General features: G+C 49.9%; 1 protein-coding gene and 1 long non-coding RNA gene across 2 annotated transcripts; one reads left to right on the top strand and one right to left on the bottom strand.

The window, feature by feature from the left end:
• Window positions 1-2,554: 2,554 nt before the first annotated feature.
• On the bottom strand, window positions 2,555-10,760 carry CAVIN2 (caveolae associated protein 2). The gene is made up of 2 exons (XM_082763833.1): window positions 10,356-10,760; window positions 2,555-4,105 (listed from the first exon to the last, which is right to left on the bottom strand). Exons 1-2 carry the CDS (start codon window positions 10,743-10,745, stop codon window positions 3,314-3,316), a joined length of 1,182 nt encoding a protein of 393 aa, XP_082619959.1. The 5' UTR covers window positions 10,746-10,760; the 3' UTR covers window positions 2,555-3,313.
• Window positions 10,761-21,996: 11,236 nt separating this feature from the next.
• Window positions 21,997-25,603, top strand: LOC309879430. Its single transcript, XR_014317744.1, has 3 exons — window positions 21,997-22,226; window positions 24,609-24,650; window positions 25,412-25,603. It is a non-coding gene; the product is annotated as an uncharacterized lncRNA (long non-coding RNA).
• The last annotated feature ends 421 nt before the right edge of the window (window positions 25,604-26,024 follow it).

Below are 26,024 nucleotides of genomic sequence, written 5' to 3'. Positions count from 1 at the left end.
AGGCAGTTTCAAGCGGTGGAAAGTGGCTGTTGGCCTATTTTTTTCCATTTATTTGGGAAAGCGAGGGCAGTGAACCAGGCGGTGGAGGATGCTTGCGTGCTGAGTCAGCACCTCCCGGCTGCGCTGGCAGCTGCACCCGCACCCTGCCTCTTGTTTTGTTGCCTAGGCAAAGCCCTCACCGGGGCCAAACATTGGCTTTGCTCTGCTGCCGGTGCCCTTTGCGTGTGAGAAAGCTGCCTGACATCTTCCTCGCGGCACCCAGGGCCGGCGTGCCTGTCTCGGGGGCTCGCCGTGTGAGTTTTGTGCCTGCACGCTTGGTTTTGTTGTTGCAGACCCGAGCTATGCAGGCTCCTTGGCGTGCAGTCGCCGGCAGCAAGGGCTCAGCCCCTCGCTTGGTGTTCTGCTCCTGAGGCATCCGTCAGCACCTCTGGCACTGCAGCCCGTAACAACAAATGGCTTGAAGGGTACGCGGGTGTATTTCAGCCTTCTTTGTACCATCCCTTTTGTTTCTTTAATCATCAAACGTGTTTCAGGGTTTTCACTGTGATTTGGCAGTGAAGTGCTGCAGAAAGCTGCTCTCTGTGCCCAGAGCAGCCTGCCCATGGGGGAGCAGTTTGGGGGGCAGCAGGATGCTCTTCATTCCTCCCAAAGCGGACAGAAATGTCAGCTGCATGGCTGGCATCACGAGCATCCGCAGTTACCGTGGCAAGGAGGGTGAAGCAGCAGTTTTTTAAGAAGCAATGATGGGAACAGGCCCTGTCACCACCAATGTGGCGTACCCCTGCATGTACTTGACACCTGCCAGCATGACAAGGTCCAGGCACATATTTGAGATGCTCTGAGAGGCTACGACTGCTGCCACAGTCATTTTTCACCCTGAAACAGCAAGTTTTGTGGACTAATGTTTTTGGTTTGGACTCGAGAAGGGAAGGAACAGACCAGAGGACATCTAAGGAGCCTGAGCTGCTCACTCTGGTGTGTGTGAGAGCACAAAAGCAGACATTTGTGAACTGAGTCATTGTCTTTCCCTCTTGCAAAGCAAGCTTTCCTCTTGTTAGGGCTAAAGACCTGCTTGTACTTGTAAAGGTGTGATGGAGAAAAAGTTTTAGTTCTGCAAATGCTCACTGTGTGGGTAGTGTATTCGGATATGGGTATGTGGATTAACTCATTAGGGTGCTTAGTGCCTGTGTTTTCCATGCTTTTTGCTGGATAGCATTGTAATGCTCTTAAGTCATTGCACCTGTGATCCATGCCAGCATCTGTAAAGCTGGACAAAGCGCATCCAGGGGCAGTGTCTGAACTGCAGCTGCAGGTTTGGGGAGCTGCCTGGCCATGCTCAGGTGTGCTGGAGATGTGATAAGGGTCTGGGAAGCAAAGCCTGAGTGCTGGTGTTTGCATCGCTAAATAGCAGTGGAGGAGGAGAAGGAAAACAGAACAGGTACAGCGGGGACACCTGTCATAAATGCCTTTGAATTTAATCTCTGCTGGCTCCTTGCACTGCTTCTCCCAAAGACTGACATGGCCATGTTTCATGTTATGCGTTTATTTGTCGTATTTGTCATTAGTTACACGTAAAAACGCTGGAAATCCACTGTAGTTAATACAAAATAAAAATATAGCTGCACGAGTTACGCCATGATTTTCCTCGCGAACAGTATCTCCTATATGATGCCGTATACGTGAGAGCTTAACTCTTAACAGTACTCGCCTACAATAAGCTCTTATCAACTAATTTCCAGTGTGACTTACTGGTCACAGATACCGCCCCTGCAGAGCAGTATCTGTTAATCATTTCACAATGGTATTTCTGTTGTAGCTTTTACTTCCGCTATAATTTGTGACTTTAGATACAAGTTGAAGGAAGCAAACTTTTAGTGCAACGTTAAGCATCAGTAGAGTTATACGTATATGTTAAAAACAAAACACAAAAAAAAAAGACCCACTGCATAAACAAACAAGGATGTAAGGTGACAGCTGTGGGTGTTGAGCTTCCCTTTCCTCCCCGCACCCTCACCTTGGTGTAGTGACAAGAACGGGCATTCATACTGAACAACCTCCTCTGTAACCTCTCGTTTTCCCCCAATTTTGAAAAATTAAAGGTGCAATTTTGAGAGCGTGGAGGCAATTTTGAGAAAAGCTATTAGCAGAGAATCAAATCTGCTCTGCAGACTCTTCCTTGCAAGAACTCATCCCTGCCATCGCATTCAGCCCCTGATGCAGTTTTCCCTTTACACATGCCTAAAAGAGCATTTTTTCCTTTTTGAAGTAATTGTCCTTACATCCCTGTAACTATCTAACTCTTCTGTGTAGATATAGCTCTATATATGAAATAATCTGTAAAAAGATAAATTATGCTATTTCCAAAATACTCTGAGATACAAAGTTGTGCAGGTGCAAAGTTCTATAGTATATTGCTATAAGGATTAAGAATCAATTAATTAGTGTTATCTGAATACATATTCTTAAAGCTGGGAGTATAGATTTAATATTGTCAGGTTTTGATTTTGCCCCCTTTTTTTAACATTTCATACTTCAGACTCTTACTGTTTCTATCAAACTCCTTTCCTTTTTTTTTTTTTTTTTTTTTTTTTTTTTTTTAGATTTATGATCCATTACAGGTACAGTAGCTGCTTACACATTCATGCTTGTCACTAATGTATTTCCATAACTCCGGTGGATTGAAAAACATCTTTTCATTTCCATACAAACGCAGTCATTTCTTCTAAGCGAGAGACTACTGGCAAAAAAAAACCTTGTGCCCATTGAAATTGATGGATCCAACTTCTCAGTTTTGCTATGCCCTCTGCTCTTCTGGCCTTATGGCTACAGGGGCACGCAGCTACCGAGGCTGTTAGTATTCACAGAGCATAGCAAGGAGCCCGAAATCAAGTGTTCTCGTCGGTATTTCTACATTTACATACAAAACTACTCACAGTGCTAGGAAAATCTGTGAGGGAAGAAATCAGAAATGTTTGGGTTTTGACTACTCTCCCTGCATCTCTCTGACCCAGCTCTAACAAAGCCAGCTAACCGGCTTGCTTCTGCTAGACATACTCTTTTCCTGCTAGTCTCTTACGCCAGCTGACAGCATCTCTACATTAATAAACACCAGTGAAATGGCCTAAAAATCGGAGCACATTGCAGCCTGTCGTTGACCTCGCTCACTCTGCGTTCCAATACGATGCAATAAATTATCATTGCAGAGAGCAGGCTGGAGGAAACCGGGTCGCTGCTACCACCTGTGTAGCAGAAACCAGTCACTCGCCTAGGCAAAACCACGCGTATCCGGAAGGCGGAGGAAGGCTCGGACGTTTTACGCCGTCTGGTTTATCTGAAGAACCGCTGCTTGGGTCGTCTCTTCGTCGGACTCTTCCATTTCCCCGCTGACCGGTTTGTTCCTTTCCTCATACAGTTTCTGGCTGGGAACTTCTAGAGGCACCCCATACTCTTCATCGTCTTCAACGATGGACAGCTCGATGTTGTTGTTCATCACGGCGCTCCCTTCCATCCTGGCTTCCTTCTCTAGAGAATCGACGACTGCTTTGCTCTCCTCGGTCAGAGACGTGGTGGGTGTCATATCCGAGTGCATGTCGGCAAACGACATCTCCTCCTCGTTCTCGGCTTGCTCGTTGCTCGCAGTTTCTGCGGGTCTGTCCTCGGCTTCGGCAGGGCTTTCTCCTTCTCGGCCTTTCTTCATGTTGAACGTGAGGGGCGACACTTTGAAAGCTGAACTCTTGGAAGAGGAGGATTTCTGATGATGTACTGTGAGCGATTTCTTGATCTTCTCTCTCCGTTCAGGCGAGACGATCTTTGTGCCGATCTTGTTCATCTTCTTCTCGATGTTCTGTCGGGAAAACGCTTTCTTGAGGCTGTCAACCTTCTTCAGGCTGGATCTCTTAAGTTTCTCAGCTCTCGATTCTTCTGTTTTCTCCTCTGCACTGTCACCCACATCGTCTTCGTGAGGCATGTCGTCATCTGAAGACAACTCCACTGTATGCAAGGTTTCTTCCAGTGTCTTGTTCTCATCCACAGGCTCTTCTTTTCCTTCTGTGATGCTGGGAACAGGCTCTTTTGCAAAAACGCTGGCAGGGATCTCATTTTCCTCCTGAAAGAATTGACGATATTTGAGTTTCATAGTTCACAGGACACAAATTTAATAAACAAAGCACAACCCTGAACAATTACTTTATTTTTTTTTCATGAGATGAAGGCTGCTGAACATTTCTCGTTGTTTCAGTATATTTAACCAGTAACAAGCCACTCAAAGCCCACTGAACCATTATCTGATACAGTTTAAGACTAATGAGCTGTCAATGTACAATTTCTCTTTCGGAGTGACTTGGGATGTATACAGATTGGCAATCCTGCTTTTGTCATTTAAATTAGGTACTGTTATTAAACAGTTTGCCATGAAGTTGTACGCCTACCCCCGGGGAGAAGGGATGGTATTGTGGCTCAGGATGTCTTGTTACAGACCTTGCGTTGACCTAAAGAAGTCGTGTAACCCACCAGGGCCTTCGGTTTCTCCAAGTAAAGACTGGGAATGTCTCTGCAGAGATGCTGGGTGCATCTGACAGACAAATGCAGTTAGCATCTTCCCCTTACGTTGGAAAAAATGCATGCTGCTGTTAAAACCGGATTGTTGGTACTGAGAAAACTCAAAAAACAAAACAAAACAAAACAAAAAACAACAGTAAAGGTTCTGGCTGGCACCGGGCTTAGCAGGACGTAGGGCATGAGCTGCTATTCCCTCTTCTCCTTGATATCATTGTAGTGGTCTGAATGTTAAATTCAAGAGTCGAGGCAGTCAACTTTTGCCCACTGGATGCATGAGGATAAGGTTCTGGGAGGTGCTCCCCACTCCCTGCCTAAGCCCACTTGCTTTGGGTGGCAGGTACCATCACTGCCACGGCCTGAGGTCTTTGGGGAAGAGCTGTTGGGAGTGGGGCTGGCCAAAAGGACCACAGCTAGTGTCAGCGTGCTGTAAATATGCTTGGAAATCCTCCGTGCTGCATAGATGACTCCACTCAGGCACTGGGAATGCCTCTTGTCCTCCTGGGGAGAGGACGGGGAGCCTGGGGAAAAGCTGTCCATTTCTTCTCCCACGGGTTTTGCTGTAGTTTAAGCCACGTGGCCATGTTTAGTGTGTGTGTTTTTTTACAGCTATTTACAGCACAGAAAAAAAAATGGTAAATTTGGTTGGTGTATTGGGAAATATAAAAAATGTGGACAGGGCAACTCTGCGGAGAAAAAAAAGCATACGACATACAAAAATAAACAGATCTATTACATAGAAAACACAGGTAGTTAAAAAGAAAATGATTGATTTTTAGAAACAAAGCCAAAAGAGGGCCTGGAAGGAAGGAAGGTATCTAAAAGAACAAGCAGACTGAAGAAGTGCAAAAAGTGCAGCTTGTATGGAGCCCTGGCAGCTCAGGCGCAGAGTGCCAATGCCAGGAGAGCCAGGCCCCCAACACACACACCTGTCCTCCCTGGACTGCTGCTCCTCATGCCTGCATCCTCTGAGCTTGCTTTATCCCTTGCATAAGGAAGCAGTAAGTGCTGAGAGGATTGGCTGCAATAGTCCCATCTTTGTCCCCAAGGATGTGGGCCTGGGGTTACAGTTAAAGGGGTAAAAAGGCCACACACATTTCCAAGTTCATGCTTGTTGTTTCAGGGCTGAGAATACAGTTGTGACTGCTGAGAAGAGTGCCTCGAGTTAAATTTGCTGGCAAGGCTGCGTAAGGATGTCCTGATGAACAAGCAGAAGCTGCCACTACTTCTGTTTTAAAAACAAAATGGCAAAGTCTACCTTACGGCACTCCAGGAACTCAGCAATACGCCGGTGAGTAATTTTACACCAGTGGGACCGAAGTGTGTTGGTGAACATCCCTTGAGGCTATAAAAATGAAAATCATCACAACATTGATGGCTGGGTGCAGTTTGGGTGCTCTCAAGGCTTCCACATGCTTTCCTGGATGAGAAGCCTCTGTCGGGTGCCCTTGCACAGACGCTGCTTTCTCTGCAGCAGGACGCCCGACAGAGCCAGCGCCCTTCTCCAGGCACCCATCCCGTTGTTGCAGCTACCTGCAGCAGTGACCACGATATCAAAAGCAAAACAAACCTGCGCTAGCTGTGAGCGAACGCAGCCCCGGTACAAATATTTGTGTTTCTCTCCACTGTAGATAATGAAACGTGGATTGTGTGAGTGGGTGCAGTGCTAAATTACTCCCTAGGGCATGAGAACTCGGTATAAAAGGTAATTGACTCATCTTGTGCATCCTTTGCAAACCTAGGTAATTGCGAAGGGTTTTAAACACCTCAGTGTTCAGGTGTGAGCACCTGAATGGAATAGAAAACTCTGATTTTAATGAGGAAAGGGGGGCTGTAGCTTTTGAAGTATCAAATCTAGGAAAGTGGCATCGTATGAAGCTGCCCACTGTGGTCCTATCCACAGGTGGGTCGGCACGGCTCCTTTCCAGGACAGGCTGGTGCTGTGCCTCACATGGTCATCTTAAATTTTACATTAAACTACTGCATGATGTCCCTGGAAAACGCTGGGTTAGGTTTTATTTCAACTTCCATCACATTTGTGAGCGAGTAGAAGGGAGACTGTCAGACTCCGTATTTACTAAAAGAAAAAATAAATCAAGCAAACTTCTCTCTCCATACATTAATGAGTTGGTGACTCAATTAAAAGCAGGCACCGGGTGGTCTTTGGCTATCAGATAGTGCTGACATCCGAGAAATCCCATCCTGGTTTAAGCTTCATGCATGGCCTTGGAGAACAGCAGCCTGTGGGCACCCATTACCCTGCTTGCAAAATGAGAATGACACGCTTTCCTATCTGACGGCTGGAAGAGACCTTAGGATCACAGGGACCATTAAAATGCAAATGGAAATAAATTAGGTAAAAGGCTTTGGCCATACAGAGGAGGTACAACAGAAGTGCTCTGTGGTGGAACAGCCTTTTCTATTTCAGGTAGAGTTGCTGGTATCAGGCCGTAAGTGGGCTGTGGGTAACTTTTCAGCCTAACACAATTACGTGGCACCTGGGTGCTGTTTTGATACGTTCTTCAAGCAGCCTGGTGTTCCCTTTAGGAAGACGAGAACAATGCACTTAAAAATGCCAACGGTTACAAACTGTGTAGCTATTTTCCAGGAAAAAACAAAACAAAACAAAATGGATTTTTGTTAATTTGCCACACTGCAAGGAGTAAGAGGCCTCAAGAAGGGGAGGCTTTTCTGCGCCTAGGGCAGCCCACGCTGCCCTGGTTGTAGACGGTGTTATAATGCCTGGACGATTACAAGCCTCACACTTGTTTTGCTACACAAAATAGGTATTTGTCAGAAAATGACTAATGCTTCTAAAACCAGCAGTGGCTCCACCTTCTTTCCCTCAGGCACGTACAAGCTCCTCAGACCAGGGTGTCCCAAAGCTGCTGGGACTGCAGGCGAGGAGGAGGAGGAGGATGTTGCTGGCCACCACTTGCACCTCCTGTGCAGACTGGGGTGGTTTGGGCTTGGCCACAGCATCTCTCTGCCCCCACAGCACAGCTGGACAGAGTCCCAACAGCCATGTGAGATATTTTTTGTTGTTAATCAGTGTAAGAGTTATCAATGTAAGAGGATTCATTTGGGGATGAAGCATTTACCAAGAGCAGCATCTGAAAGGGGCTTGAATATTAGGGTGCCTGACCCCTAAGCTGGAATTTTGTCGTATTTTATCTGGCCTATTCCCTAGTAAGCATGACATCTTACTGAAAAATTAAACACCAGCCTTTTCTATCTTGTATTTTGCTTCTGCAGCTAAAAATAAAACCACCTACCAAACCGCCACCAAAAACCTGGTCATGTGGCAAGCACAAAACAGAAGGGAACAATGCCAAAGCTTAACGAGGATTTTTGAAACAGTCACTTCAGTGTTTTGCTAAATTGCTGTGTCATTTGTAATAACTTTTGCCTCCTCAAATGCTCAGATGCAGTGCCATTGGAATATGTCACCAATTAAAAGAAATGCAAGCTAGGAACAGCGCGGACAGTCTAGGGAGAGAAAACGAAAAGCATTTTAATGGCAAATACGTAAATAGCTGAACTTTCCTCAACGCAGTTCACTCTCAGCATGTGGGCTGGGGGAAAGCTGCTGCTGGTGGCTTGGGGCATGGTTTCAGAAAAGAGGTTTCAGCAAAGAGGTTTCGATGTGTTGTGTGCTCGGTGCTCTGCGAGGTGTCGGGGAGCTGGAGGTGTGCAGGGAGCCAAGCACAGCCGTGTGCTCATCCTGAGCTGCCTTCCTAAGCTGGGAAAGCAGGGCCTAATGAGGCCTGGATGAGCTTTGTTGTTAGCTTTAGTCAAAAAGAAGTCTCCCCAAACTGAAGAGAGGACGCACGCATCCAGACTTCCCTTTGTTTTGAAAGAAACCTGGCGTCAATACGGCTTCATTGACTTCTCCTTCCTGCTATTGTTTTTCTTTGGAAAATTATGGTCCCCCAGCCGGCCTTTTGCTCTGTTTTCCACCCCGCAGTTCTCCAGTGCTGGCCAGCAGCTCGTCCCACCTCCAGCTTCGGCAGGCCCCGTGGGCGGTGGGTGCATCGCTCGGGCTTCTGGCAAGGCCCCCCCTGGGTGCGGCCACTTCCCAGTGGAAAATCCCAGCTCCTCCCAGGAGAAAGCCCCCGGGGCCGCCCTGCAGCACCCCAGCCAGTGCCCTCACGGAACCACCGTCCTCCTTTCGGTGGTGGCCACCCCCTGGGAACACGCTCGGCACCATCCTCGTGATGTAGGAGCCGGTATTAAGGGAGGGCTCTGACTCAAGTCACCAAGGCTTTGACTTTGCAGTGCTGTTCAGCAGCAGGAAACAAGCTGTGGGGATGCTCCTCGTCCTCTGACCCCTTCCTGGTGAGATTTGCCACTCCTTCCTAAAGCACTAACATGCTAAGTACTCAGAGAAGCCCAGGGGCACACGCCTTTTGATTTAGCTCCTTCATGGACTAATTTCCACATTCCTTCTGGGGTGGAAACTGCCCTGCTCTGGACACGCCACGGCTCCTCCTCTTCTGGCCGTGCCACCGCAAGCTGTCATTCTGGGAGAACAATAAGCAGGGCGGTGGGGGCTTCCTCCCTGGGAGGACGTGCCTTGGGCATTGGCCAGGCTGCCAAGCTTTTAAAATTTTCATTTTTTTTTCCTCTCCCCACAACAGAAAAAAATTCAGCCTAAGGAACAGAGTGAGCAGCCGCCAGCTGTAATGCATTTGCTCTCCTTCCCCCAGCACGTTGTGTAGGTCTTTTTTTTCCCCTTCTATTTTTTTTTTTTGCCCAGATGTAAAAGTCATGTCCTGTGTTTAGTCAAAGCTCAAGCCGCGCTCCGTCCAGCCCATTGCTTAAAAAGGGGAAAATATGCAAACTGCTGCTATCACTGGATGGGCTCCCAGGAGTTTTAGCTGAGTTTTTAGCTCCTCTCTGAATGGGGTGGGAGCAGGGCTGAGCGCTGCGGTGCTGCCCTGCTCCTGGGGGCAGAGGAAAAGGACCTCCTTCCTTCCCTGGGCTTGCCGAGTGTTAGCAAATTGGGAACTTTCTGAAAGTTTCCTATGAGTTAACAAAAGGGGCTCTTTGCCCAAGTTTGCTAAAAGTTAGGAAAACAGGGATCTTTGTGCCAAGTTAGCGAGGAGTCAGCGAAATGGAATCCTTCTCTGAGCTTGCTACGTGCTAGCAAAATGGGCTCTTTCTCTGCGTTTGCTAACAGCAGGAAAAGGCTCTTTCTCAAGGTTTCTCAAGGTTTGCTGAGAGCAAAACGGGATCTTTCTCAACACTTAATAAGAGTTAGGGAAGCGGGCCCTTTCCCCTAGGTTTGCGAAGAGTTTGCAAAATGGGCTCTTTCCCCAAGCTGGCTCAGGGCTAGTGGAAAAAAGAGATGGAGTAAAAAAAAAAAAAAAAAAAAAAGAGGGCATTTTCTGCAAGTTTGTCAGCAGTTAGTGCACAGGGGTTCGTTCCCCACCTTAGCAAAAGAGCTTGGGGCGTAGCCATCGGGCACCTTCTCCAAGTTGGCGAAGAGGTGGCAAAATGGGGCGCTTGTCCTCGAGTTTGCTCATGGGTAACAAATGAGCAAGCCTTGTTTTCCTTGTTGGGAAGTTGGTGGAGAAGGGCTCTTTCCCTGGTTTTGGGAGGAGGCGATGGAGATGCGGACCTTGCCTCTGGCTGGGTAGGGTCCGCGGGATGGGACCTCATCCCCAAGCTGGGTAGGGCCGGCGGGACGGGCCCTTTCCCCCCGCTGCCTGGGGCCAGCAGGACAGGCCCTTGTCCCCCGTGCCCCCCGTGCCGGGCTGTGCCCCCCGTGCAGCCCAGGCCCCCCCCGGCCCCCTCACCTGGAAGATGAGCACCTTGAAGCGGTCGCGGCGCAGCAGCTGGGCGTGATGCTGCTCCAGGCGCCGCACCTGGGCGCACTGCCTCTCCAGGCGCTCCCGCACGGCGCGGGTGTGGGCGCACACCTTCCGCGACTTCTCCAGCAGCTTCTCCACCGCCTCCCCCGTGGCCCCGTGGCTACGGCACAGCTTGCCCAGGTCGCCCTGGATGCCCCGCACCGCTCCCTCCAGCCCCCGCTGCCTCTGCTCCATCTGCCGCTGCTGGCCCTCCACCGCCTCCAGCATGGACACCAGCTTCTCCAGGAGGGCCAGCACGGTCAGGGCGTTCACTTGCCCCCCGCCGGCCTCCGCCGGGGGCGGCGGCACCGAGCTGCCCCCCGCCGCCTCCCCCATGGCCGCCCCGGGACGCGCCGCCGCCCGCCGCCGCCGCTCTTAAGCGCCGCGCATCCCCACCCCGGGGGAGGATTTTGGGACGAGCCCGGCCCCGGGGCTGGCCCGCCCCGGGCCGCCCGGCACCGTGGCCGGGCCCCTTTGGCCCCCCCGGGGGGAAGCAGCGTGGTGCTGCCTCCTTGGGAGCATCGGTAGGTGGCAGGAGACACCGCCGAATGAGCCGGGGTGGCGGCCCCGCTGGCTTCGTCGTCGCGGGGAGAGGCTGGGAGAGGGGCCGTGGGGAAGGGGCGAGGCCTGGGGGCTTGAAATAATGATAGAGATAGCGGTAATAGTGGTAATCGTAACAGTAATAGCGATAAGGGCATCATCGTCAGCGGTCATATCGGCATCAAGGATCGTATCGTCATCAACAGCATCGTCGTCAACAGGATCGACATCAACAGCTCTATCGCCATCAACACTGATATCAGCATCATCATTAATACCATCATCATCAAAAACAGCAAGAATAATAACAGCAACAGCAGTCACAGCAGTCTGGTGCTGGCCAGCTCGCTCGGTGGAAGGAGCAGCAGCGTGCAGGAACACCGACCCCGTTATCTGGAATAACGCACAGCTGCTCCCAGGGCTGGCCCAAAGCTGGCCTCGTAGGGGAAAGGCTCTGAACCTGAGCAGGCTTTGGTTGCTCAGAACCTGTGCTGATGTTCCCAAGCCCAGGACGTTTCTTTTTATCTGCTGTGCCTGGCTTTGCTTGGCAGCAGGACTGCCTGTTGCAGCACAGAGAGTTTTGGTCATCATTTCTAACACTTGGGTGCACGCAAGTCCTCCGTGACTTTCCTGTAGACTGAGCATGGATTATTTGAGTCCGAACAGCCCTTTTCTCTGTGTAGGAAACAAAATATTTTAGAAACACTGCCTTAAAAATGAACGTGAATCAAAGACTTGATGCAGGTGAGTTGCCTGGTTCAGTCACCAAATGGTCACCCCCCCGAAGGTCCTGTGGCACTACCATTACCTCATTTTGTTGTTTTTGTCCCTTTTTTTTTCAGGCTGCAACTTGCATTTTGCAAGTTGTGGGAGCTTGGAAAAAAAATGTATTTGGTGAGTAAATTCACTTAGGAAAAAACCCACTGAGTTTGCCAGAGTTGTCAACAAGGAAACTATGCCGAGACTGTAAAATATGCGGGCTGGGAGGGGAGTGGACGTATTTTAAAGGGAACAGCCCCAACAAAACCCTCGTGTTGCTGCCTGCCCTCCCGAGGAGCACTACCTGTTCCCGACCTGCTGGCATTTTCCCAGGCTCCCACCACGTTGCTGCCTTTTTCTTGCATTGGCCAGGATGTTCTGAGCCTTCTCTGGAGGTCCTGAAGGTTTCTGAGGTTCATCCAGCTCCTGGCCCACTGTGCATCCGAGGGAAAACCTACGGCACGGTGGTCAGCACGAAGCACAACAATTTTCCCCGTTTACCCCCCACCCTGGTAAAGCAAATCCAGAGACAACATCACTGCGCTAGCAGCCCCTCAGCACCCACCGTGGGCCACTCCTCGGGGTCCCCGTGACCTGGGAGGGTCTCCCTGGGGTCCCCACCCCGGGGACACGCCGCGGGGGAGCGGTGGCACGAGGCCAGCCCCGGGATGGTGCCGCTTCCAGCCAGCGCCGAATTCCAGCTGTGGGTCTGACACCAGCTGTCAGGTCTGATCAGGCGTAACAAAGCTGTCAGGTTGGCTGGGCTGCCTGGGCTTTGAGGAATCGGAGCGTTTTGATCCAGTTTTTATTATTTTTTATTTATTTATTTATTTTTTAAGCTTTATCGATTAGTTCAGAAGGGTAGCGGAGGAGGTTTTTTTTTGCCAAGTTGCACTGCAGGTTTTGCTGGTGAGAAACTTTCTAGAGGAAAACACTTTACATTTATTTAGAAAGAAGAAGCATTAAAGAGATTAAATTTATCAGGGTCATCTCCTGCAAGTCAAGAGTTCTTTTCATGTAAAATCAATGTGCGTGAATTATACGGGCAGAAATTTGAGGTTAACTCACTCATCAGTCACATGATGCTGGGGATAATAAATGTTTTATGCCGGAGCATTACTGATAATTTATTAGGCTTGGAATAATAGGTAAAACAATATGACAGGAGTGGAAGGAGAGGGGAGCTAATAGGGGAAGAAGAACGGCAGGGACCGTAGCCATCATCCTCAGCTTATTGAATTTCACGTCAAAGCTCCCACCGGCTTTAAAGGGGGCTGTGGCAGGCTGGAGTCTTAGGAGAAGAAATATACGGGAGTGGGAAATTTGGAGAGTCACTGCTGGGAGAGATTTTAATGTTTTGGGGGAGAGAAAAAAAGATGAGGATGCCTGGCAGGAAATGTATCATCATAAAAGAACATGAAACTGCAATTTTGCTCTCTTGTGCAAATGGCATCCAGCGGAACTTAATATGCAACGAGGAAATCCACTTCCACTTTATCGGCCAGACTAAATCATGTTATGCACAGGAGACTTCCTTTTGCCGTGTGCCAAATAGCAATAATTTTGTGCAGACTTGTAGACAAGGAAAAAAATAAGCCACATAAAAATACCATATGTGCCAAGCATTTTCTGTGTATTTCCTCAGACGTTTGAGGAGCTCAATAACAAACTACAATTTTTCTTTGAAAAGCAAATTAAGTTTATGTGACAGGGGAAAAGAATAGCTTCCTTAGCTTAAGATATGGGAGAATATTTCAGGCACTCGCTTGGGCTTTTGAGCAGCTTGAACAAAAGCGAGGTCAGGACACCAGTGGACACAAATGGAGCAGCATATGGGCGGTCAGGCCGGGCTTGGCAATTTGTTGGTGTCATCTAGAGAATATGTGGGGCACCGTGCGGGATAGGCAAGTTCATTAGCATCAGAAGAATGATTAAAAATAACTAAATAAATGAATGGAGGGGATGTTAGAAAGGTGTGGAAAATGGCAGGATCTGCAGCATGGCCCGTGGGTGCCTGCTGGGAACGAGCTTTGCTTTTGGGGCAAGGACCCAGCGGGATCCTGTAGGCATCCTGATGGAGGAGGTGTTCAGGCAGCCCTTCTGCTTCCTCTTCCCTCCTCCTCTAGAAGACGGTAAAAATTAGAAAGCTTTTAGAGTTTGCACCGAATGCACATGGATACTTTTTACAGGCCGCTTTTTATTACAATGCATTTTCAATGATTTATCATCTCGTGGAGCTTCCCAGGAGCTCAGGGCAGAACAACCTTCCTGGCGAGGACGAGGACAGCCTGCACCCCTGCAGCGTGTTCCCGTGCTGTTACAGGGGGCTTTGCCTGGGGCAATGCCTCTTCCCCACGGAGGGGAGCTTTGGCAGGGTAAGTCAGGGTTACGATCAGTGTCATGCCGAGAAGGAAGCTGCCTTTCTCGGGCACATTCCTCGGGACTGCCATTATGGGTAAAAAGCTGGCGGAAGAGCTTTTCCTCCCTTGTAATCTGGCTGTTTGGGAGACGAAGATAATGAAATCACATTTAATGGAAGCAAAGAGAGCATTAATTATGTGCGAAGCAGGTGAATTTGGGCGATCTGTTTTCTGCAGATAATTGGGTGACTCGAGCAGCTTTCTGCAGACGTACCGCCGTGCGCATCCCTCGGCTCCTTTATTTGGGGTAAGCCCTAGCGGAGCTGGAGCCCAGCGAGCATCCTTCCCGCGGTGCCGAGGCTCCTGTCGTGCCGTGTCCTGCTGCTTCACGTTCTTCCAGCGACATGGCAGGAGATAACAGCGCGATGCAAAGCCAGGCGTCACAAACACAACGTGGCATGTCCAACACGACACTTGCTCTTAGTAGCTCAGTTACCCTTTAAAAGCGAGCGTTTAGGTTTGTCCTCGGATAATTCGATGGCTCCCATCTCGGGGAGGGGTGGTGTCAGCCTGAGTTACTCCTTCTGGTGAGCAGCGAAGCTGGGACAGGAGGGCACGGGCAGGATGAGGGCGCATCCTGCTGGGGGTTCACATCCCTTGGCTCGGTCAAGGCAAAGATCACAGCCGCGATGTGAGAGAGAGGCAAACAGCATCCAGCACGGACCGGCTGGCATCAGTTCTCGGTGGTAATTATTTTCAGTGGCTGAAAACACTTATTAATTTAGTTATATAAAAAGCTGCATATTTTTCAGAGCCCCTGTTGAGGTTAGAAGAAAAAAAAAAAAAAGGTTAAATCAGGTACCGAGCATCCGTGACGCATAGTATTAATATCCTATTTATTATCACACAGCTATTAAGTGTTTTTATTCAGAAAGATTGAATAAGCAGAAAGTCCTCTACATAGGACACGGCTAAAATGTCAAGCTGCAAATTAGTTTGTTTACTCAGCGAGCACCGAGGCTTTCCGAAGCACTCTTTTATGTGCTGTCATCCCCTGGGCTGTGGGCAGCAAACTTGTATTGAAAGCAAAGCCCCGAGCGGGGTGAACTGGTCTTTTAGCCTGGGCTAAAATCACTAGGAGTTATTTACAAGTGCTGGCTGCAGCCTTTGCTCTGTGTTTCAGGTTTCTCCGTGCTGGTGCCCTGGTGCTGCCTCCCTGCCCGTGCTTCCCGCTGTCACCCCGGACCTGCTGGAGATGGTGCCTCTTCTGCGAGAGAGGAGGGCGAAGCCCCCTGCCACCAACAGCTCTTTGCCAGCTCTTGCGTTGCTTGGGGTTCGTTGAAAGTGTTTGAGCAACATTTGGGAAATGTAGGTTCTCTAGGAACTGGTGGTGGGACAGCCATCGCCTGCACTGGCCTCTTGCTGGGCGTCAAATCGGGATGCCCTGCCTGAGCAGATCAGCCCTGACTGCTGCTCACGCTGCCAACACAAAAATCAATTAATCCCTGCCTCAGGGGCTGCTCCAAGCAGGGAAGCAGCACATGGCAAACAGCAGCACCCTGCAAGCCCTTCTGTGTCTGTCACGGAGGGCCTCTCCAAGGGTGGCGACCTTGTTGCTGCTGTGCAGGGAGACAGATGTGAAGCGATGCCCCAGATGTGTAAGGCATCCCCTTGCTGGGCCTCCAAACCCAGCAGCTGCTGTGCCATTGCCTTTCAGCTGGGGTCAGGCAAGCGAGATGCTGCAGTGGTGTGCGAGATGCTGCTTAGCTTTTAACTCTCATGCACAGACAGCAACAAAGAGCTGGCTGGTGCAGATATCCTAAATGTAACTCCGAGAAATAGTGTGAATGGAAATACTTGCTTCTTTAGCTGGCTGGTGATGAAAAATATCATTTAAGAGCCTCAGAAAAATACCTTCTGCTCTTGGACAACGCCCAGCTGACTGAGAAGCTTAAAGGGAACAAGGCAAGCTGCATTTTGCATTAAAACATCTTCCTTTTCCATCCTCTCTCTCTCTCTCACTCTCGTTCTCTTACATGCTGATAAACCTTTCTCTCCCCAAGCTTATCATCCCATCAGTCCGCTATTTTGTGTAGGGCAGTAGCACATAATTCAAGGTAATGTAGCCTAAAGGGGCAGCGTGCTTCAAAGGTGCTTATTTATTTATTTATTCCCCACGGATCCAGCATTATTGGGTCAGGCAGCAGGTAGCTGGCTGCCTTCTGGAGCTTTAATGAGGTTCAAGAGGACCAGGCCGACAGGACCAGCATCGTCTCTGTGTCATTTGCCATATCTGCATCGTGCATCCATGAGAGCTCTCCAGCCTGAGATGTAAGAGCGTGGGTGTTAATAAAAACGAGGCGGTTAAAAATAAAGCCCTTGGCCAAGCTGCTCGCAAGATATTTGCCACAGGGATGATGCAGGAGGCTTGCAGCGAGTCGTCGGGTGAGTTGAGGAGCTCAGATCCAGGCTAAAAAGAGGAGAATCAAATGTTCGCCGCCGCATACTTGGAGCAAATCCTTCCACATCTCCGGTTACTAAATGTGGCAATATTTGGACAATTAGAGTCACACAGAGGAGGACATGAAATGTCAGCTCGGAGGAGGTTAAAGTCTTTGGAAGTCCAACTTCCCAAGTCATTTTCCTCTTGCATGAAAAACTTGATTGCCCCTAGAACAGCCCTGTTCAGACTGCATTTGTTGGGTTATCTTGCGAGCTTACATCCCGCAACGAAACCTCAGCACTTTGGGCTGCTGGGCTTGGCCCTCGCCCTGCCCGGCATGCTGCAGGGTCACGGCCCCGTCTCCATCCCTCCTCCTGAGCCTGGCCCCGTCTGCTGCTCCTCCTGACGGACAGCCAGGCTGCCTCCCGCATCACAAGCCCTGTCTCGCGGAAATCGCTCTCGACTGCGTGGTTTCCTTTGCCGCACAGCTTCTAATTAGGAAAAGGTTAATTCCTCACCGTGGCTTGCTCTCAAATATTATTCGGGCTCTGGTTACCGTTCCCTGTCACCCTCCTTCCTCTGTCTCTCATGTAAAAATAGCTTTTAAAGATAAGTCGGATTCAGATTTCTGTATTTTTGCCTGTTGCCTTGTATGTCTCTATCTAAAAGCATATTACTTGCATCACTTTGTGTGAAAGCCATGTAATTACTATTACTATTTTTTTTTTTTTTTTAGTTTTGAAAGGATTTTGCTTTTAAAGGGAAAATGGCACGTCTCTGTGTTATTTTGCATTGTCTTAAGAGATGTGGGGATTGTGAAACTTGGCGGGAGGAGAGGGCAGGGACAAACAGCAAGAAGGGCTAGCTGGTGTCCCTTGGCATGCGTTCTGGTTAGTGGACAGCAGTGGTCATCTACACAGGCTTTTCAGAGCTGAACTGTTTTATTGTGGGATTTAGGTTTGGTTTTCTCATCAGAAGTATTAATTGAGTTCAGTGTGACTTTGCCAGCTGACCAGGTAGCTGTCGTCCGTGGTTATTCAGCCCGTCAGGCCGTCAAATTCTCCTGGTGCTTTTGAGTTTGGTTGCACACACCAATGCTTGTGAGGAAGACTTCACAGATGACTTTCCAGCGTTCACTGGCAGAGGACAGGGTGGAGGCGTACAGTGGGTGAGGAGAAGCCCCCGGCCTTGCTGCTGGTGCTCACAGCAGCAGTGGTGGTTCACTGCGGCACCTCTCTTCCCCAGGTCTCCAGGCTGCTGTCCAGAGACCCAGCAGTGTCGGTGGAAGAAGACCTGAGGGTGGCTGCAGAAGAAGTGTTGTGTCCTCAACCCTGCCAAGGAGGACACTGCTGAGAGCTGACACCTGGAGGGGGCCGGGAGTGTGATAATGAAGGGTGAGGGCATGCGAGAGGAGCGTCGTGTGAGTCCCTGCTCTGACCCTGCTGTCACCCAAAGCTGTCACCAACCAGAGGCCGGGTGGCTGGACCCTTGGTACGCAGGACCCTTGGGAGATGCTGCCGGGCTGATGAAATCTGATGAAAGCAACATTGCAGTGTGCCAGATAAAATTGCAATTTATTATTATTATTATTTTAATTTTCCTTTTAACTAGAGCAGAGTCTCTGAAGGCATCAAAATCAATGCTTTTTGCGTACACTGTGCTGCAGCATTTGAAACTCTTTGCCCTCATTAGGTAACATTTCCCTAACAGACATCACTATTCCTGGTGGAACATCATCCCATACAGCTGGGGAGGACGAGGATTTCCAGGAGGAGCAGGCTTGATGCAGCCAGATACCGACAAACCAACCCAACTGCTGTTTGTGCTGCATTTGACACGTTTTCCACTGACAGCTGAGAGGTTCTCTGTGAAAAGAGCAACAGCCAGAGATCGCCTCCCTGCACTGAAAGCATCAGTGAGCAAAACGTTTCCATCTTTTGAAAGCAATACGTATGTTTGGAAGGAGCATATATGTGTGTGTATGTATAGAGAGATATATAATGTGTGTCTTTTTCTGCATTTTTTCGCAGTGAGGGGTGCATACATGCTGTTTGTGCCCCATTCCCATGCCAAGCCCACCGTGCTTGCCACTCCTTGTGCTGTTTGCATCCCCACTGCCACGGGCGTCTGCTGTGAAAGGCTGTTCCTCTGCAGGCAGGAGCCCCTCGGATTAATAGTCCGTCTGAAGTCTGGAGAGAACGAAAGAAGACAAAAATCATTTAAAACATCCCATTAAAATGCCACTCCACAACTGAGAGAACCCATTAAAACTTTTATGGAGCTCTTTAGGTTTGTCTCCCCATTCTGCGTTCCCTGCTGAAGGCAGGCACGCCTCCCTTGCCATTCCCTGGTGTGACAAACATTTCTGCCTGTGCTAGCAGGGACCATTGGCTTTCCAGGCCATCCTCACGTGTTCTGGCTTTTCGTGGTCATGATTTTACCAACCAAACTGTCAGATACCTTGTGGGTGAGAGATGTAAAAGCTCCCGAGGCTTGTTGCAGGAGCTGGGTCCTCCTCACCTGGCCAAGGCTGGGCGCGTTCCTGTGAGCTGCTGTTGCTGCTCGTGTTCCCCCCAGCCTGCTGGCCTCTGTTTTTACAAAACCCAACATTTAGCATTTGTTCTGGTACCTGCTGTCACTGAGAAGCCCCAGAAGAGCATTGCCCCGTGTCTGCCCTTGTTTCACCTGGCTGCGGCTGGGGGCACGGGGCGGGGACGTGTCCCCATGGAGTGCTGCATTTGCAGCTTTAACCCTGGGCCTCTCCTAAACCAAAGCTGCTGGTCGTGGCACATCGTGCCTTTGGGGTGCCAAATAGTTCAGTTGCTGCTGGGAGAAGTTGTGTGCTTATGAATTCAAGAGCAGCTGCTGGGGCATCCCTGCTGCACACCCACCTGGCTCTACGAGGCTGCAGGACCGCGAGCAGCCTTCGCCCTGCAGCCACACCATGGCTCCAGAAACCTTTTCATCATGTTCCTCGTCGCTCCGGAGGATAATTGCTTCAAAGAGCGGCCCCAGTGCCTGGTACTTCAGTTTGTCTCATTACCTTGGTGCTTGCCAAGCCAGCTGGCCTTGCCAAAAACGGAGTGACGGCTGCTGGCAGGGCTGCCTGTCTTGCGTGCTCACCCTCCCCGCTAATTTTTCCTTGAATGCAAACCTGCCCTTCAGTTTTTGGTGAATTAGTTGTGCCTGCACAACAGTTTTAAAGTGTGGGATCTAGCCCGTGGTTTCCTCTCTGCAGGCTGTCAATGGATGCTGCTGGGATAAGCACGTGCCGCGGGGAGCAGCCGGCTGGCAGCAGGCAGGAGCATTGCATGAAGCCACATCCTGGCGGCCGTGTGGAAGGACAGACACCGGCACGCCTGCGGAAACACAGAGCTGTTTGCTGCAGGACGGCCTCGGAGCAAGGATGGAGGTAGGAGGTGGCAAGTTTGGGCTGGGGGGGGGGTTCCCTGTGCTTTGGGAAGTATAAAACAGCCTCGGGACACCTGTTGGACGGGCTGGATATAATCGCCTCTTCCCCTTCTGGCTTTGGGTGTGCTGCAGAATCCTTGGTATAAATTTTTTGGAGGTGTTCAGTGCAAAGTGGTGAGGTGGCAGCAGCTCAGGCACAGCTGCGCTCACGGTGATGTGCGTCGGGGTTGCCACCGGGGTTGCCATCGTGGTCACAGCAGCACCGTGCTTTCCATCGCTGTTTCAAATTACCCAAACAGCCAGGGGTTAGTGTTACGTTTTTAAGATCCTTAAAACTGGACATTCCTCAAAAAAAAAAAAAACCAACAAAATTAACAAAATCTGATGCTGTTAACCAGGGGCTGGGCAGCACCTGCAGGGCTGGACAAGGCGGGGTGGAGAAGCACAGCCTGGATTTGACATTTTTGTGTAGGACAAGCCCACCGCCAGCGATGCCATGGCTGTTGCTAAGCAGCAGGTGATGAAGGCTATAGCCGAAATTCGGCTCTTAAAGGCACATTTGCGAAGAGCAATCTTTTGTGTGCGTGAAATTAATTTGCAGGTGTATGGGTTTCTATTAGGTAACGGTGATAAAGTTCTGAAGTGCTTCGGTGCGGCGCTAAAACGGGTTACGGTGCGGTGTGAAGCTCCTGCGCAGCAGAAAGCATTAAGCCCTCCCCTTTAATTAATTGGGATTTAAAGCTGGGCTACCTTCCTCACCAAAATAAATTAACAGTAAATCAGGTTGCAGAATAAATTAACAAATCAAGCCGGGCTGGTTGGAAAGTTTAAAAGACAGAGCATCTGCAAGCTGCCTGCGTTGCGAATGGGAAGCACTGAGCCGGCCGGGAAGGCTCTGGCACAAAGATATCTGGGCTCGGGTGTGGGATGGGGCAGGCTTTTGGGGTCCCCCAGGGCTCGGGGCAGCTCAGCTGCTGGGGGGCAGCTCGCCTGCCGGGAGCGGGGAGAGGGGAGTCATGGCGAGGTGTTCAGCTGTATTGCTTTCAGGTGGTTGCTACATCTTCTCTAATTAAAATAAAATCATCTTAGGACTCCTGAAATGAATATTGGGTATAATAGATTCAGAAAGTGATGAAAATGTTTTCATTAAATAGTGAGAGAGGGAGAGAGACCCTGCAAGGCACAGCATTTTATCTCAAGTCTCTAATAACATTAATAAACTCTTTAATCTTTGTCACGTTTATGACTTAATGGCAATCCTTAAAGACATGACAGACAAGTAAGCGCTGCCAGGTTCCTTTAACCTCCACACATTCATATTCTTCCCGGGGTTTTCATTAAGTGCAAAAATCCCTCAGCAGCGGGCTCGGCGCTCTGCGCAAAGCTGCGCGTGGTGGAGGAGGAGGAGGCCGAGCCCTGGCCGGGGTCAGGACTTTGTAGTGTCCTTGACTGTAAAACCTAATTAATGCTCTTTTAATGCAAGTTTTCTTTTCTTTTCTATTATTTGTTAGTATTTTTTTTAAATACTGTGACTTAGAGATGGAATGAGGAATCACTGTTAACCCCCTCCTTGATTTGCATAGTTCTGGTGCCATCAAAAAACCCGACGAGTAATGTAGCATAAGGAGGATTTTTAAATAGCAGCATTACATTTTAAAACCCTAATAAAGATAAAAGCAAAATAAACACTGGAGTTTGAATTTAGAGAATGGGGAAAGAAAGATTATTCTGTGCTGGTAAAGTAATGAAGGTACTGGCTGGTAACAATGTTTAATAGCACATTAATGCTGAATTACTTTGGAATTTCTGCAGAAGTCGAGATGACATCCACATAAACACCAAATGAATTCCAAATGATTGGTATTATCATAAAGAGCACCAAATGAATTAATAATGATGGAACACTTAAACTAAAACGTTATCTTCCCTAATCTTGTGTCTCTCTTGCGCACTGCACAATTCATTTTTACCCAACTATGACCATTTCTTGCATTTGTCTTTTCATTAAAAAAAAAAAAAAAGTATTTTTTTTCATGAATGCTTCTCTCCTGTGCTGTGTGGAGCAGGTCTTGGACCAGCCCATCTTCCTGACGGTTTTGCGTTGGCATCACAAAATTTAAGAGCTGGATGGCAAGACATCTGGACGGGAGACACATCACTGGGAAAACGACCGACAGATTATAGCCATCACAGTAACAGCTCCTGCTGGAGGGACTCACACGTGCACAGACCTCGGGGCACCCTTAACAGTGCGTAACAAAGCAAATGAGTCCCACTGCAGCCGCCCGTGGAGAAGCCCAAGAGGTAAGGGAGCCTCCCCTTGCAGTGCGAGCAACACAACCGAAAAGGAGCCAAGCCCTGGCGTGGGCTCAGCCCCGGGGAAACTGGGCTGGTGGGATGGGGACACCAGTGGAGGTGAGGGCACCATTGCCTTCCCGTGTCACCCCCATCCTCATCCTGGGGATGCGCCAGTGGCAGATCATTTTTCCACGGTGTGGAAAAAAAAAAAGGTAAAAACTGAGGCAGCTTTCAGAGTGGGAATGGGCTTTTCTTCATGTACAATACCCACCACATACGTAGTATTTTATACGTGTATATACGTGCGTGTGTGCACACTTAGCTGGCAGCTTTCCTTTGCTGCAGAAGTGTTTGCTGTGCCATTGCTGGCGGGCCCTGGCCCATCACGCTCGCTTTGCTTCTGTGACAGGAGCAACATATAATTACATTACAAATTAACTTGCAAATGCTGGTGGAGACGAACTCAACAGTATTAAAAAAAATATAAAAAAGAAAATGGGTTTCATCTTCCCATGTGCCTTGTAGCTGGTCCCTCCAGCCATTCTGCATCTGTCAGAATCAGTGCCCTGGGAGCGCTAATCATTTTTATTAACCATTAAACAAGAAGCTTCTTTTTATTTGAAAATGTAAAACATGCAGGAAGCGCTATCTATAGCCTCTAATCCAGGTCACATTAACCGGCTCTGCCTCACCTACGCTGCTGGAAGCTCCTCGCCGTGAAGCCTGCCCCTGCCCCGCATCCAGGCGGCCGCACGCAGAAGCAGGCTCCTGCCCCGAGTAATTACACCCGCATCTGGGTGGGCTGGTGCAGAGCAGGACCCCACAGCTCCTGCCCTGTGGCCTTGCGAGCTGCTGCCAGGCTTCGTGCCCGCTCCTCGCCTTAACACCTCGTGATGGAGCCAGGGCCGAGCACCGATGCCCATCAAAACTGCTCGCTGCTCCCTGACAAAGCCATCAGTAAGTATCAGAGAGCAGAGTCCTCGCCTGCTTTTCTCTCTTTTTTTTCTTTTTTTTTTTTTTTTTTTTATTATTATTATGCAGCCTTGGCTGCTTCTGTGTGAGACTGCGGAATATTTTACTGCTTTGTGGCTCTCATTCAATACGGTAAAAAAAAAAACACAAACCAAACCAAACCAAAACACAAAAACCTGCTTTATTTTTTTTTTAAACGCATCTTTGTTTTCAGCAGCCCTCCTGCTGGGACAAAACTGTTAATTAAGCTGGAGCTGAACTAAGCTAAACCCACCTGATCTAAAGGCACTGTGGCAGGCCGAAGAGGCGCTGCCGGGATTCGTGGCTGCCTCTGACACGTCTTAGCAGCGCCCCAGCCTCCTGCCTGTCCCCCGTGTGGTGGCTGTCAGGGTGAAAAACGAGCATTTTGGGTCTCCCTGCCAGAGAGACCTGAATTCAATGGGCTCCATTGGCCAGGCTGTGGCTCATCCAGCCCGTAATGCTGGATAAAATATTATCAATAACAAATTGGACCTAGGGACCTCGTTGTGGTGGCCCAGAGTATTTCCATCCACCTCTACGTCCAGCTAAAGTCACTGGAAGAAAAAAAAATACAACACTATGACAAACCGTGGGCCTTCCCAGCCCCACTTTCCCTACAGACCTAGGGGTGCAGCCCATGGCTCACAGGAAGGTGGTCGGGCTGTGCTGTGCGGTATTGAGCCCTGCTTCCACGCCAGGCCGCGGCGCAGTGGCACGCGTAGCAAGGGGTGAGAGCAAGGATGCGGAGCGAGCTGTGTCTGATGTCGGATGAGAGGGGAGAGAGCCTTTAATCATTTTGTTTTCAAAGAGGCTCGAGCGAGCGCTTTGAAGAGGAAGCTTTTGCGAGAGCCCCCTCCTCCCCCACCTCGCCCAGCCGTGAGGGAAGGGGGCTTTCCACGTGGGGCTGAGCTCGCGCTGCCTCACGCCTGCTGCAGCAAGAGAACACAGCCCAAGTGATCATTATCTGGTCCTTAAGATTCAATTATTATATTTTTAACGATTATTATTTGAGGTAATCACCGGTTCTCCTGGTGCAGAAGGCGAGCTGAAGGGGCCAGTGGCCTGTTGTAGCCGGTCTCCCTTCGATACGCCTGTACTGGCCGCATGACTAGCGCTGGATGGAAAGGAGGGATAGTGAGCATCTGGAAGGGAGAGCGCTGTGACTGCGGGGCCTTTGGGCCAAGAGGAGGCACGGCTTGCATGCCCTGCACCGCAGTCGGGCTGCACGGTGTGTGTGGCACCTCCACACGCTGCTGTGGAATTTATGGGACCTGGTGCCACGCTCCCAGTAGCAGATTTGTGCACCTGCAGCCCGAGGGGTGAACGCTGGAGCTTTGCCTCTTGTTTAATTCTTAACCCCCGTGCCTGTGACATTATTTTTTCTCTTGCTTGCAGCTTAAGGAGCACCCCTGAAGAGGCTGACCCACGCACCTCCAGGTACACTGAATAATTCATCTTCCACACAGTGCACGGTGTCCTTTTTTTATTTTTTGGTGGTGGGGGTGATGCACTTAGTCCTACCCCAGGCCTGATACCCCTGACCTCGGTTGCCTTGCCCACAGGGATGCACCCATGCTCCCAGCGGCTCAGGGAGGTGTATGTGTCCTTACGATGCTGCCATCCCTTCAGGAAAGGAAAAAAGCAAACCAAACCCCAGGTCTCCAAATTCGTGACCCTCTCTGATCCAAGTTCTGCACACGCTTTGTGCAGAGATCTCCAATGCTTCCCGTACACCCCAAGATGCTGTTGCTGTCAGCCTGCACGCCCGCACCGGCGTGCTGAGGGCTCCGTTTTGGAGGCACAAGGTGGTCTCTGATGCTCGGTGGGAGCCGTCCCCTGGGCATTACAAACAACATCACTTTCCTCTTTCTGCCCTGAAGTCTGCAGCATGTACTTAAAACCAGTCTGGTTTTCGGAGGTGTGAAGGATTTGTGGCAGGCTCTGCAGCTGGGGAGGCAGCCAATAACACCTCTACAACGCGGGCTGTTCAGGGATTAGATGTGGCACTACGCGGTGAATGCAGGGCCAGTAACTTCAGCAAGGCTAGAGACGGTGTGGGACTCCTATTTCTGTTTCCAGCTACGCGATGCTATTTTCGGATGGGCTAAGAATTGCTTTTTTAAAAAAGAAATAATTTTATTGCTATAGCTACGTGGCCGTGTGTGTGTGTTAACATTTGATTTTGCATTTCATGTAAGCGACCGAAACAAACAATCCAGAGCCGAGAGTCCCAGTGGGGGGGCTGACATTTGGATGCCGCTCAAAAATGTGAGTTTGTGACAAGGGCTGGCCTCCAACACCTCGCTCAGAAAAGCACAAGGCACGGGGGGAGGCTGCAGCGCAGCACTCCCGCCGGCCCAATCCTCAGCCCATCGCTGCGGCGCCTTCAGCTGGTGGAGGAAGCTGCAGAGGCACAGCCTGATGCTGCCGAGGCACCGCGCTCCCCCGCCCATCAATCAGCACAGACCAGGTGCCGGGAAGCATCTCTTGCCAATCGCCTTTTATTACCTTCCAAAATTCAAGAAACCCGCAAAACAAGACAAAAACTGAGCCCGTGTGAACATCATGCAATGGAGTCACTTGGAAGCAGGCTGGGGTGGGATGGTGGGGAACCAAAAGCCGTGTTGGGGTAGAAATACTGCTTCACCCACGTCTGAAGGCCAGACAGCGGGTGGGCTGTCACCGGTAGGGCTGGTGGCGACTGCTGTGAGTGACCAGGCTAATGCTGAAGGCAGGAGATGGAAACACACTCATGATCCATCACCCCGGGTAACCCCAGATCTGGTCGAGCCCCAGATGCAATTTCGTACA

Source organism: Aythya marila (assembly GCF_965140915.1).
Source record: "Aythya marila genome assembly, chromosome: 6".
Classification (NCBI taxonomy): Eukaryota; Metazoa; Chordata; class Aves; order Anseriformes; family Anatidae; genus Aythya; species Aythya marila.
Note: the sequence above shows the minus strand (reverse complement) of the source record. Positions and strands in the feature narration are given on the sequence as shown.

Excerpts from the sequence above, each read along its gene's own strand:
- CAVIN2 (XM_082763833.1), bottom strand. The coding sequence starts at position 10,745 with ATGGGGGAGGCGGCGGGGGGCAGCTCGGTGCCGCCGCCCCCGGCGGAG. Across the intron at positions 4,106-10,355 it reads TCAAGGTGCTCATCTTCCAG|GAGGAAAATGAGATCCCTGC; the intron begins GTGAGGGGGCCG and ends CAATTCTTTCAG.